This window comes from Cyprinodon variegatus, unplaced genomic scaffold (genome assembly GCF_000732505.1).
Source record: "Cyprinodon variegatus isolate N-32 unplaced genomic scaffold, C_variegatus-1.0 Scaffold54, whole genome shotgun sequence".
Taxonomy (NCBI): Eukaryota; Metazoa; Chordata; class Actinopteri; order Cyprinodontiformes; family Cyprinodontidae; genus Cyprinodon; species Cyprinodon variegatus.
The window spans coordinates 537,850-550,222 of record NW_015150507.1 but is presented as its reverse complement, the minus strand read 5'-3'; the positions used below and the strand labels follow the sequence as shown (position 1 = coordinate 550,222).

Here is a 12,373-nt window from a genome sequence, read left to right as displayed (position 1 = left end):
AGGGATATCTGCAATAAATTAAAATGTGGTTAATATGGACCAGGTTCTGTGTAGAAACGTTCGATTCTCACTTTCTTTGTTTCTGCCCTCCAGGTTTTACGGCGCATTGCTAATAGTGGTGTGTCTGCTCTATGTTGCTCCTTTGGGCTGGGTGCTTGCAGGGCTCAACAGTGTTGCCTTCCTGTGGAACAAAGACTTCCACAGAGGTTGGCTCATTCCCAAAAGTTAAACAATGTCACTTGGATGGTTTGGAGGATGTTTTTTTTAATTTGCTGTCTTTATCCCTTGTTTTTAGTTTTGTTGGATGTGAGGAACCTGCTTCCTCTGGGCCAGACACAGACCTCAGAGGGGATGAGTGAGGAGCAGGAACAGGGCAATACAGCGGACCAGACCCCCACACCCACCAGCCTGGAGGTGAGATTACAGAACATTGTGCTCTGAAAAAGATGTTGTGGTTTACAGTTGAACCAGCCACAATTGTAAGCTTCTTATTCTGTTCATCCGATGTACTGATGAATCTGTGTGTGTGTGTTTCACAACAGGACCTCTCTCCTGGCAGCATAGAGGAAGCTGAAGAGGCTGAGCCAGATGATGAATTTAAGGATGCTATTGAGGTAAATATTAAGCAAGCACTAAATATTTAAGATCCACTTTCCTTTTCTGGTGAGTCTGTAATCCTGCAGTCTGTAGTGACCTGAGGAATGAGTTTACCTGAAAAATCCAGCTTTCTGATAATCACCTGAGACTGAACCCAACATATATGGCATACAATCTGCTAGAGCTAGATAAGATAGTAAAATGGATATAGCTGCAGAATCATTGCATTATGTCCTCAACCTATCACCAGCTAGCCCTTCAAGGAGTCTCGATGTTGACAAGCTTTGCATCAAAATATGGGAGCATTGTAAAAGTAGTATGTAAATGAGAACTTTCACTGTTTTTATGTGTACGATTTAACTATTTGATAGCCTAGCTCTGTCTGTCTTAGGGTTGGTCAATATCCAATGTTCTAATACTGCCACTAAAAAATAAAAATACATTGAGAGGCTAGTCATATTTTTATATTGGTGCACAGTTAACAACATTTAATAGCTTCCTAGTATATGTTTAAACCTTTTTAATCTTGCTTCCATGGATTTGCATAACACAATAAGATATGCAGTTGAAACAGATTTTCATAAAATTACAGTAAATATACAGAGGTGGGTAATCCAGGTCCAGAAAGTTAAAACCATGCCTAGTTTCCCTTCACCCTGCTAAATTATGCAGATGATTTGCCCTCAGTCTTTTTTGTGGAGCTAAAATGAAAACATCAGTACTAATCTGTGTTCAGGTTTTTTTTACTTTCCGGAACTGGATTTTTCACCTCTCTATAAAAAAAAAATAAAAAAAATGAAAGCATTTCTGAAGTCAGTATTTTGGCTTGATCAGGCCTGATGATGATATGCGGCAGGCTGTATGTTTTTGAGCTGTGGCATTTGCTTGGTGTCTACTTATTGTTCCACATGGTTACGGTATATCTGGTTATCGCCATCCTAAAACTAGCAGGTTTTTTTTTATTTTAAACAGTCCTGCAGCTATTCATAGTAAAGTGGTTGTCAACCCTAATCCATGTTTCTGTAATTAATTTACACGAAGACAAAGGCGTCACATTTGATACATTTTTCTACTTAGATGTTGTGTATCAAATACTTTTAGTGGCTGATGGTGATTTTTAGCTTGCTTTAAGTTTTGATCTACGTAACTCTGGTCAGAGAAGATCGAAGGGATATCGGGTAGATCTAAATACTTGGATTAATTTGTGCATGGTAACAAATATTTGTGTTTGTCATGACTTATGACAGGATTCTAAATGTAATGTTTGGAGCATTTTCTTTAGTTTTTCACACACAATTTGAAAAAAACTGGTTTCACTTTTTGAAATTACAACATTAAACCCCTCTGATGACACTTCCTTTTTTCCCTCATGCTGTGCTCTGAACTCAGGAAAATTCAGTTGCTTTGCAGGTGAGTTTTACCTGCTTTCCAAAGTACTCCACTCCCAACCATCACATGTGGCAACCATGTGGTGTTGTTGTTGGATCTGCTCTCAAACCGTGGTTATAAGTGTTATTTATTATATGTAAAGATGCTCATGTGTTGTTCTGATTCCTAACAAGGAAACCCCTTTGCTGTCATTGGTAAGTGAAATCCATCCATGCATGAACCACATTAGTGAAATCAAATTTTCTCCCCCTTCCATTTAACTAGAATGTCCTCATTAAGGATTTGAAGTGCTGTTGTGCTTTTGTAACTGAAAGCATGTTGTGAAGTGTGCTGCCTAAATGCCTGCTCTTTAACGTTTGACATGCACATGCATCATAATACATTTCAGAGATGCACTGATATGTAGATTTGGACTGATAAAAATATACCACTATTGATATTATTATAAGAGCTAATATTTTGCTTATTCTAATTTTTTGCTATACTTTCAACATGATAAAATGACTTTGCTGATATTGCCTTACTGTTAAATTATTCTTATTCTAATTGGTTTTAACATCTGCCAATACAGAAATGAATACTGATATTCCATGCATCCTTGATACGCTTTTACTTTTATTTTCTAAACTTCACACGAAAATGCAGCCCAGTATGACTAACCAGCTTAATCAAAGATTCTGGTAGAAATATTTTTCCTAAACTAATATTAATTGGATGCAGTAGGATACTGGAGGACGTCATAAACGGCTATAAAAAAGAGGAAATCCCTTCGAACTGTACATTTCAAGATGACAATGACCCCTAACACACCAATAAACAAGCAGCATCTGGGCTCCAGAACAGCAGCATTAAAGGAAAATTCCGGTTTTTAACACTTTTAGCCCCTTTTCTGTAGTGTCCAGGATGAAATCGAATGATCGACACCAAAATTTTGACGATTGGTCCTGTCTCTGCTATTTGGCTCATGCAGAATCCCCCCCTGGCTGCTTCAGAATGGCTTCCATTGTGCATGTCCGATAATGTCCTTAAAACAACCTTAAACGTTCTTTTTTTAAAATATGCTACTCACCGGGTCGTCAACGCTGTTCAATGACCTTCAAAAACAAGTTTCGTAAAGAAAAAACTTTCCTGTAGTGTTTTATTTAGCATTTTGTAAATCCCATTGAGTTCTGTTGGAATAGTCAATATCCCTCCGCCACCGGAAACGGAAATGGGGCCTGTTTACGCTTAGTTGTAGTCTTTTCGCAAGGCCCAAGTGTTTCTGCTTCACTCTGTGTACTCCGACGACGAGGTGCTAACGTCTCTGTTAAACACTTTAAAAAACTCTGAAAATGGAATACGAAAGGTGGATTCTTGAGGAGGACATATTGGACTTTGAGTTTGACGGTAGAGGATACCGTCGCCAACTAGTGGTCTGGAGTGTGCAACGCTTCAGATTCGAACGGGAAGCGGAAGTTTATAAGCGGTTGTGATGTATCGGAAAAAATAGTTCTGGGATTTACAAAATGCAAAATAAAACAAGACAGGAACGGTTTTTCTTCACGAAACTTTTTTTGGAACGTCATTGAACAGCGCTGACAACACGGTGAGTAGCATATTTTAAAAAAAGAACGTTTAAGGTTGTTTTAAGGACATTATCGGACATGCTCTATGAAAGCCATTCTGAAGCAGCCAGGGGGGGATTCTGCATGAGCCAAAAAGCAGAGACAGGACCAATTGTCAAACTTTTGGTGTTGATCATTCGATTTCATCCTGGACACTACAGAAAATGGGCTAAAAGTGTTAAAAACCGGAATTTTCCTTTAACATTATGCAGCAGCCACTCACATCACTGATCCTTAATCAGACATAAAACTTGAGGAATGATATCTATGCTGAGGACTCTTAATCTGCTGGACTGGTATACCTGTTGGGATTCCATGCTGTTCAACTCCATGCTGCACAGATGTTTAGAGATTATTAGATATCGGGAATTTAATTTATTAACATTTAGATATGAGTAAAGTGATTCACAGAAAATGGTTAAATCTGCAGGCTTTTTTGTTTATACTGTAAATATTGACTTTGTTATGAAAAACTAGACTTATTATTTTTAATGTCAAATATTCATTTTTATTAATTTTCTTGTTTTAGATGACATGAATGTGGAGGTTCTCTCGATGCGTTTGTGTGTTTAAAAATCAAAAGCTATTATAAGGCTATGTCTGAAAATTTATTATCTTTTAACAAGACAGCTGTATTCTAGGACATGCTGGATCACAAAATACTTTTAAGAAATTCATACTTAATAATAAATGAAAGCATAGTTTTAAAGGTAATCAATAAATCCATCTTCTTGTTCATTAGTTCAATTGTCATTCACCTCCTGCCATCTCAGGAATGTTATTTTGTGATTAAATAACCTCAGGGTATGCATATACAGTTAAAAGCTAGAACAAAAAGATTTCTATATACAGTTTAATTACATAAAAAATGTATTTTATTATAATTTTTTTAATTATCTCATGTAGGGCTGAAATTATCGGGCTAATCTCCTTTATTTTCACCTGATTTAATTTCGTAAAAAAGTCTTCTTTAAGGAATAATTGTTTATCTGGTTGTTAATTGATTAATCGAAAAAATAATCGACAGATTAATCGATTTGCAAAATAATCACTTGATGCATGAAAATAAAACACTTGATGCATGTATTCATTCTCAGCTTAGAGGTCTTGCAAATTCTCTTACATGAAGTTAGGGATTGTTGAAGGGTTAGGCCTAAATTTAATCAAAAAGTGGGTCATATGTATTTGAATATAAACTCCATATACATTGTCGGATTTTATGATCAAACATTAACTCCCAACCCTTAATAATTCATCTGTGCATTTTCTTTCTTCAGGAGGATGACGACGGGCCTCTTGGAGCTCCTGAATATGACACAGTTTCTGAGAACGGCTTCTTAAGTCGAAATGAACCAATACGCAGCAAGGTGTCCAAACTGACGGAGAGATTGCGGAAGCGCTATCCTACCACCAGCACAGGTCAGTGAGTTCCGACTTCCCTTTTTGTTTTTGTTTTCCCTATTTTCAGCTTCAGTGATGGGGCAGATGAGCCTTAGTGTTTATTAATACACGCTTCGATCTTCTTTCTCTGTAGGCAACTGTTCCAGCTGCAATGCTGTCTTCTCGGTGCTGAAGAAGAGGGTGAGACTTAAAGCTTCCTGTCCTTGTTTAGCTTTTTTTATTATTAGTTCTAGTTTAATCATTTCACTGACTGGATTTGAACTGAGGTGCCCTAATTTTGCAGAGGAACTGCAGTAATTGTGGCAACAGCTTCTGCTCCCGATGCTGTTCCTTTAAGGTGTTGAGATCCTGCATGGGGGCAACAGGTGAGAATAAAAGCTAACAGATGCAGCCATGTTAACAATAATCATGATTATATTTTAAGACATAAAATCTTTGTTTTTAGAAATTGCTGAAACTTTCTTTAAGCAGCCATATTGAGAACTACTATCTCACAACTTTTATAAGCATCCCTGTTTCAGAACAACTAAATCAAATGGCTGATTTACCTCCTCAGAAAGTCTTTAAATTCTGCAGAGGTCTGGTAATGAGGGAGTCATTTCATTTAGGTTGGAACAGGGATCTATGTAGAATGTTGCAGGACAGAAGCTCTCAGACACTTCTGTATGAGAGTATATTCCTGTTGCCTTTTTGAAATGTATTTATTTTCCTCCTGCCTCTTATCTTCTGCTTCCTGTCTCCTCCTCAGCTCCAGAGGCGCAGAGAGAGACCGTGTTTGTTTGTGCTGCCTGTAATTCCTCTCTTCTCAAGTTACAATGAGAGCCCATACTGAACCTGTCTCCAGGGTCTTTCACCGAAACCCAAAGCTACATGCCTCAGATCTGTAGTAAAGGCTTACACACATTAACCAGATATCTCATGTTAAACTCCAGGACCCTCCTGCCTTTACCAGCTGCATCCCTCTGTAAACCTCTCGTGTGGCTTGTGGGATTGCTTCTACCGTGTGTTTAGATGTTTTCTGCTAAATCTGTCAGTGATGCTCATGAGTCTGCAAGACTTGATAGAGATTATTATGGCTTCACAATCAAAGGACCTACATTCATCCATTCCTCTTAGCTGAGAGAAGTATAAAAGTCGAGTTAAGGCCAAGGACTGAACAAAATAGTTGGGTGGGTTTTGGTTTTTACCTGCTTTATGTCCTGTGGAGCAGATATGTCATACTGAGAGGAATTCTCAGTAAACAAAGGATCCTCTGTAGACTTGAGATGCTTTAGATTACTTTAGTAAGGGGCAAGTGAGTCTGTGGTCAAGTGAGGGGCCTAATTCTGCATTAAGCTCTGGCCAGCTAATGTGAAGATTGCACAGTTGCTTTTTAACATATCTAGATTTTTTTTTTTCTGGGGGTGGGGGAAAGTAATCTGAACTGCCTGAGATCATTTGTTTGTAATTATTTTGACAAAATGCCCATTTGTGTTTTACAATTTGTCCTATTGCTGGAGTACCTCCTGTGACCATAGGTTGGCCTGCTGTCTGGCTGGATCAGCACCATCTGCAGGGGTTCAAAAGTCACAGAAGAAAATCATGTGGAACCAGCTTAATTTGAAGTTAAAAAGCACAACCTTAAGCGGATCAGAGACTTTTTCAAAATAAGATTCTCTACTTTTTTTTTTTTCCTTTTTCTGGTTTTAATGTTTCCCCATGTGGATAAGTTATCAAGATGTCGTGGAAGCCTAGAAATCTCCAGACTTTTGAAGCTTTTCCTCAAACTGGATGGATATTGGAAGAACTAGACTGGAAGAAAATTACTGAACTTGCAAAACGCCACCTAAAACCTTCACCTCAGCCTCACTCTTTCTGGCAAGCAGGACTTGACTTGAAGAACTGATTTGAGGCACTGGAAATGTGTTTGGTGAAGAGTTGATTTTTAATCAGACAAAGATGATTGTAATTTTTTGCTTTGCTTTTATGGTAATTATATATATATATACTGTTACTGTAATATGTTATATTTGTTCTACATCTAATATATTTAATTTAAAACACCTGAAGGTGCAGATTTTTATTTCAGAAAATGGTTATTTTATGTTTTTTTGTTTTGTTTTTTTTAAATATATGTGTATATATTTAGGGCCATATTTTAAAGGTTCATTTATTATGTTATTGTAATAAATTCTGGAAATTTGAGTAAAATTTAAGAAAAGACCATTAGGTTTTTTTTATTTGTACATCATTAAAAGTTCTTACCACAGTTTAATACTGAATGTTAAAAAAAAAAAATTACATCTCTGCCAGTTTTAAGCCCAATAATTAACTTTAAGAATTGATTTTTTTTTTCTTTGCAGCATAGATTTGTGATAAATTTATTTTTTAATACTAGGTGGCCTAAATTTTGTGGTTTGTTCTGTTTTACTTAACAGTAATTTAGATCTAAATAGAATTAATATGAAATATTGGTGAAAAGAGCTCCCTTTAATACAGAGGAATTAAAGACCTCCAGTCAGCTGAAGTTGTGCAGATTTGGGATCTGGGATCCTTAGAAGGATGTTGGTCCATACCCCCTTGGGAGGAGACCACAAGTGGAAAACAGCAGATTTTAGTGACCTTTAAAATCTCGAGATTTGAGGGAAAAATTACACTTCACATATAACAAGACTATAGTACAACCAAACTATTAAAAATATGCTATTCAAAGGAGGTGATTCATCAGCAAATCAAAATTTGTAAACAACAAGCCAACAATAAACAAAAATACACAAAGTTTACATAAAAAAAAAAAAATCAGTAAATAGTCAAACTGTGCTGATTGAGCTTCCCAAATAATAGTTTAGCCATCCATGATGTGTTTTCAATAGATAGCTGGGATCTGGATGTCTGTATGGCTTTGTGAGGGGCATCACACAGTAAAGCTGGCAGCTGTTTTTTGAAACATTCTCTACCATCCATCCCCAACTGTTGTCAGTGGGATTTAAACCAGGGGTGCCTTTAGTAGTTCCAAAGCAGTCTGCTTATTATGAACCTGAGTGTTGTGCTCTGGAAGACCCAATCATTACTTAGAGAAGGGGCTTTGCTGCAGCATCTTCACATACCCAGCATGAATAGTTGGGTGCCTCTTGACAACCAGATTCTGCATGGTTTAAACTTTAAAAGAACTTGCAGATCATTGTATGGAGCACAAGAACTTTCCAGTTGGATCAGTCAGAACTGACCTGATTAAGATATTTTGTTAAGGATAACATCCTATTTTACACTTCATTCTCCCATCTTTATTTCCCCTGTGCACAATCCAAGGAGCAAGTTGCGTTAGGAGACCTGTCATCCTACAGTTATTAAGCTCCAAGAAAGGGCCACATGTCAATAAAACATGTAATTGACATTTTCATGATTATAGACTCTGTCATAACCTGTCTGTATTTCACGAAAAACTAAAGCAAACCTCACTGAATACAATAAAAAGCAGAAATCTTGTGCAGAGCTCTCCTGTTACAAGCCACGCCCCTCTGAATCGTTCGAGCTGGCCCCGCCCCAACAAAATTAGACACCCCCATTGCATCAAGCCCCGCCCTCTGATCGCCCGAGTCTCACTAAAGCAGATTTCAGCGGGTGAAGGGGTTCTTCCCCACGATCACGGATCGCAACATGGCGACAGAGGTAAGACGAACAATACTCTCTATTTTTCTGCTGGCCCAGAAATGAGAATTAACTTAATTTGCAAAAGAAAAAGGAGATGCAAATCAAGCCCACTCTGCTGAGGGCATCGGGTCTGCACACGGTCAAAATGATTAAACCGCTCCTGCCCTCTTTCAGGGCTGGGCTGGCGTTTTTATTCCTCTTTAAAGCAGAGAGACCGTTATTTTAGACATAGCGTGGATTAGAGCTTCGGCTGCGTGACGTGGGTCTTTAACAGAGATGTAGCGGATAATGGTGTGAGCCCGGCCGCCCACCCTCGCGATGTTAAGCTGTTTTGGTAAAAGCAGATCAGTTTTCCTCTGTTGTTCCATTTAATCCGGTGACAGGCCACTGTTTGACTTCAGCACCACGGACAGCAGCCACGCTGCGCAGACCTTCCTGTAAAGCTCCCGCTGTTAGACAGGCCGTTTATAATGCCTTGCTGGCCTTTTTCTGTTTGTCTGTCTCAGCTTGTTCAGTTCTGTTGTGAAAGTAGTGAAATCTTGCAACTCATTCCAGGCCAGAGAGAGAGAGAAAAAAATAACCCATCAGAGGCTGTGTGAATTAGATAGTACGTCGACTGCTAAGCTGTCCTCAAACAGCCAGCCAGGGAGAAATGATTGCAGTCACTGAGCCACACATGGATCGATCACATCCTGTCCTACACCTACAACACCAGCCTCTGTTTACACAAACAGGATTGAACAGAACTTGATAACTGCAAAGCGACAGATGGGTCTAATTAAAGATACAGTGCTTTAACCCTTATTGTTTTATTCTCTCTCCAACCCAGTTTCATAACCTACAGGAGTTGAGGAACAGTGCATCTCTTGCCAACAAGGTGTTTATCCAGAGGGACTACAGCGAAGGGACCACGTGCAAGTTTCAAACAAAATTCCCATCTGAGCTGGAGAACAGGGTAAACAGAGGATTTCCTATTCAATGTTATTACTTTGTAAGGTTTCAAGTACATGTTCAGAACCGCCTGTGCAAACCTGGTTAAAGAAAGAGTGAAAAGCCCTGAATCATGTTTTTTGTTGTAGTCCAATCAGTCATTTATGCATTTTTAAAAAAACAGGCAACCTTGAATTTGAGTACATTTGTGCAAAAGAAAAAAAAAACGTGATGAGAAATTGCCAAATATTGGTGCAACTCCTCACAATGGGGCTGCACTTAGTCTTTTTCATTAAAGGATAGCATCCAAAGTCCAGCCTTTTTCTCTACAGTACATCTGAACGTTCAGGTATAGTGCAGGATTTAAGTCTCGGTTGTTAGAGAAAAGTCGATTTTCTTTTTGGCAAAACATTTTTCTATAGATTTGGCCACATGTTTGAATAATTTTCCTGTTTAAAATATTCTGAAATTACTTTCATGCTATTAATGTGTTCTACCAGAGTTTTATTCAAAGTTTTGTATTTTGGACTTAATTTATTGCAATTATAATTTTAAAATCACATTTGGCCCAAATCGGACTGTTTAATACTGGAATGTGGATAAAACTTGCATTGCATGACTCCAAACTTTCATCATGATATCCATAGCCCTCTATGTGAAGTTTCTTACATATAATTCAAAATGGTCAAAATGATTGGGCCTGATTATTATTACTATTGCAAGGCACTTTGCATTGCTGTAGCTTCTTCTTTGTTGCAAAGAAGAAAGTTCTTTGTGGTGTTGCTATCTAACTTGTTACAATATATTTGTGATCCATCTGAAAGGATAAATAGGACTAAGTAGCACATCATATAAAATTTGTGTTTTCTATCACTCTTGGGTAAATGAAATTATATAACACTATAAGTGTAGTCTTATATTGTTAAGATCAAGCTTTTAACTTGAACAGATGTTGTAATGCTTCAAATAAATTAGCATTTTCACCTTTAGAATATAAGGGCTTTGAATGTCACAAGATCTGAACCTGTCAGTGTAAACATCCATATGCCTAAACTATCTTAATGTAAAATTATTTGTCTTTCGTGCCTTAGTTTTATGTGAGACCTTTTATATTTTTCTGTTAATTAAGCCCTAACAATCAGATTTTAGGGGAAATTATGTCTGATTATCTTATATTATATAAAGATAGTGATGTTTTTGGAGAAAAAAAAAACTGAGCCTTGTGCAGTAATGTTATTTTAAACGAAGCTTTTGAGAGTTATACCACATTCATTGATGCCTGTGGTTCATAATGTGTTTGCAGATTGAACGGACTTTGTTTGAGGACACTGTGAAGACACTGAACAACTTTTATGCAGAGGCAGAAAAGATTGGAGGCCATTCCTACCTGGAGGGCTGTCTGGCATGTGTCACGGCTTATTTGATCTTCCTCTGCATGGAGACTCGCTATGAGAAGGTTGCAGTGCCCGTCTTCAGTTCATTGCATTCCAGAAGTTAAGATTATTCTCACGTTAACTCTACAATGTTTGTCACCTGTCTGTCCAAACCATTTTTTCAGGTGTTGAAGAAGATAGCTAAGTACATTCAAGAGCAGAATGAGAAGATCTACGCTCCCAGAGGTTTGCTCATCACGGATCCAATTGAAAGGGGGATGCGTGTTGTATCCTTTGTTGTTCATTTATTTATTTTGCTTTATATGATCTTTGTTTCTGTAGAGATGAATTCAAAAATAATTGTAACAATGTTTAAGATTATAAACCTGGTAGTAAATTATTGACAAACATAACTGTAAAAACCTTCACAAAATTTGCAAACGCTCAGGAGTTTCCCACATGGCTTTATATTAATTCCGGGATATAGAGTTTAGCAGATTAATCTAATCTTTCTCTCCCCGATTCGTTCCTGAGAAGAGATCACTCGCAACAAGTTCTTTAAAAAACACTCCATAATATGTGTTAAATGACAATGACAACAAATTTTGACAGAAATTGTCATTTTATTCAGAACAGAGAAATTGCTCAGGGTTACAGCTGGCATTGCTTACCCATCGGGCTCTCTTCTTCAGAAAGTTATCCCTAAATCAAAGTTAAAGAAGCTTTTTATATGCCCAGCCTGCCACACCATCACATCATTACATCACACATGTTTGTTAATGAGGAGACATGCATGGCTCCAGCCATATCAAAACATCACACAGTGTTTTTAGATCAAAGACACTACAAATACAGTGTGAGAGAAAACTTCTTATCCACTTTTATCCATTCCCAAATATCTGTTATGTAAAAAATGAACATAACTTTCCTAATCAGATAAACTGCTTGGTGAAACATTAGTTTTTACATATAACAGGCAGGTATTATTAGGGTGTAACATAATAATAATAATAATAATAGAAATAATCCCAACACCATATCAAAAGCTGTGATATTTTGGATGTTTTTCTCAGATTTGTTTTGTTCGCTCATCTCCAAAGAGACTGAACATGTTGGGATTTACATTTTTTCATTAACACAAAGCAGTCGATAATGTGTAAATAAACCAGAGTTAATGATAAACCTCAGTGCTTAATGAAATATAATAACCAGCTTATTAAGACAATGAGCCAGTGCATTCCTATGTATCTTATTTTGTCAATAACGAGCAAAAAGGTTGATCCTTTCAGTTTTATTTGATATGAAAATAGCAGTAAAATTCTACATTACAAAAACAGCAAGTCCTAATTTCATCCTGATAAGAGCGTCTTATATCCAGAGGTGGAAAGTAACGAAATACATTTACTCAAGTTACTGTATTGAGTAGGTTTTTTGTATATTTTGTATTTT

The 12,373-nt window shown here is 37.3% G+C and overlaps 2 protein-coding genes across 7 annotated transcripts in view; both read left to right on the top strand.

The window, feature by feature from the left end:
• zfyve27 (zinc finger, FYVE domain containing 27) overlaps window positions 1-7,088 on the top strand; it is a 15,080-nt gene extending 7,992 nt beyond the window's left edge. For 3 of the 6 annotated variants that reach the window (XM_015371188.1, XM_015371185.1, XM_015371183.1), the window contains 9 exons: window positions 94-206; window positions 296-414; window positions 543-614; window positions 1,987-2,007; window positions 2,160-2,180; window positions 4,868-5,009; window positions 5,125-5,171; window positions 5,275-5,356; window positions 5,740-7,088. In XM_015371188.1, coding sequence (XP_015226674.1) covers window positions 94-206; window positions 296-414; window positions 543-614; window positions 1,987-2,007; window positions 2,160-2,180; window positions 4,868-5,009; window positions 5,125-5,171; window positions 5,275-5,356; window positions 5,740-5,810 — 688 coding nt within the window. In that variant the 3' untranslated portion in view covers window positions 5,811-7,088. The remainder of the gene's footprint in view (window positions 1-93; window positions 207-295; window positions 415-542; window positions 615-1,986; window positions 2,008-2,159; window positions 2,181-4,867; window positions 5,010-5,124; window positions 5,172-5,274; window positions 5,357-5,739) is intronic. The other 3 variants (XM_015371187.1, XM_015371186.1, XM_015371184.1) reach the window with 2 other exon arrangements.
• A 1,463-nt stretch (window positions 7,089-8,551) lies between these two features.
• The window catches only part of LOC107082442 (golgin subfamily A member 7B-like), a 7,790-nt gene continuing 3,968 nt past the window's right edge, over window positions 8,552-12,373 (top strand). Inside the window, exons 1-4 of the mRNA XM_015371124.1 lie at window positions 8,552-8,639; window positions 9,451-9,576; window positions 10,855-11,007; window positions 11,110-11,211. Of these exons, the coding sequence (XP_015226610.1) occupies window positions 8,628-8,639; window positions 9,451-9,576; window positions 10,855-11,007; window positions 11,110-11,211 (393 nt within the window). The 5' untranslated portion in view covers window positions 8,552-8,627. The remainder of the gene's footprint in view (window positions 8,640-9,450; window positions 9,577-10,854; window positions 11,008-11,109; window positions 11,212-12,373) is intronic.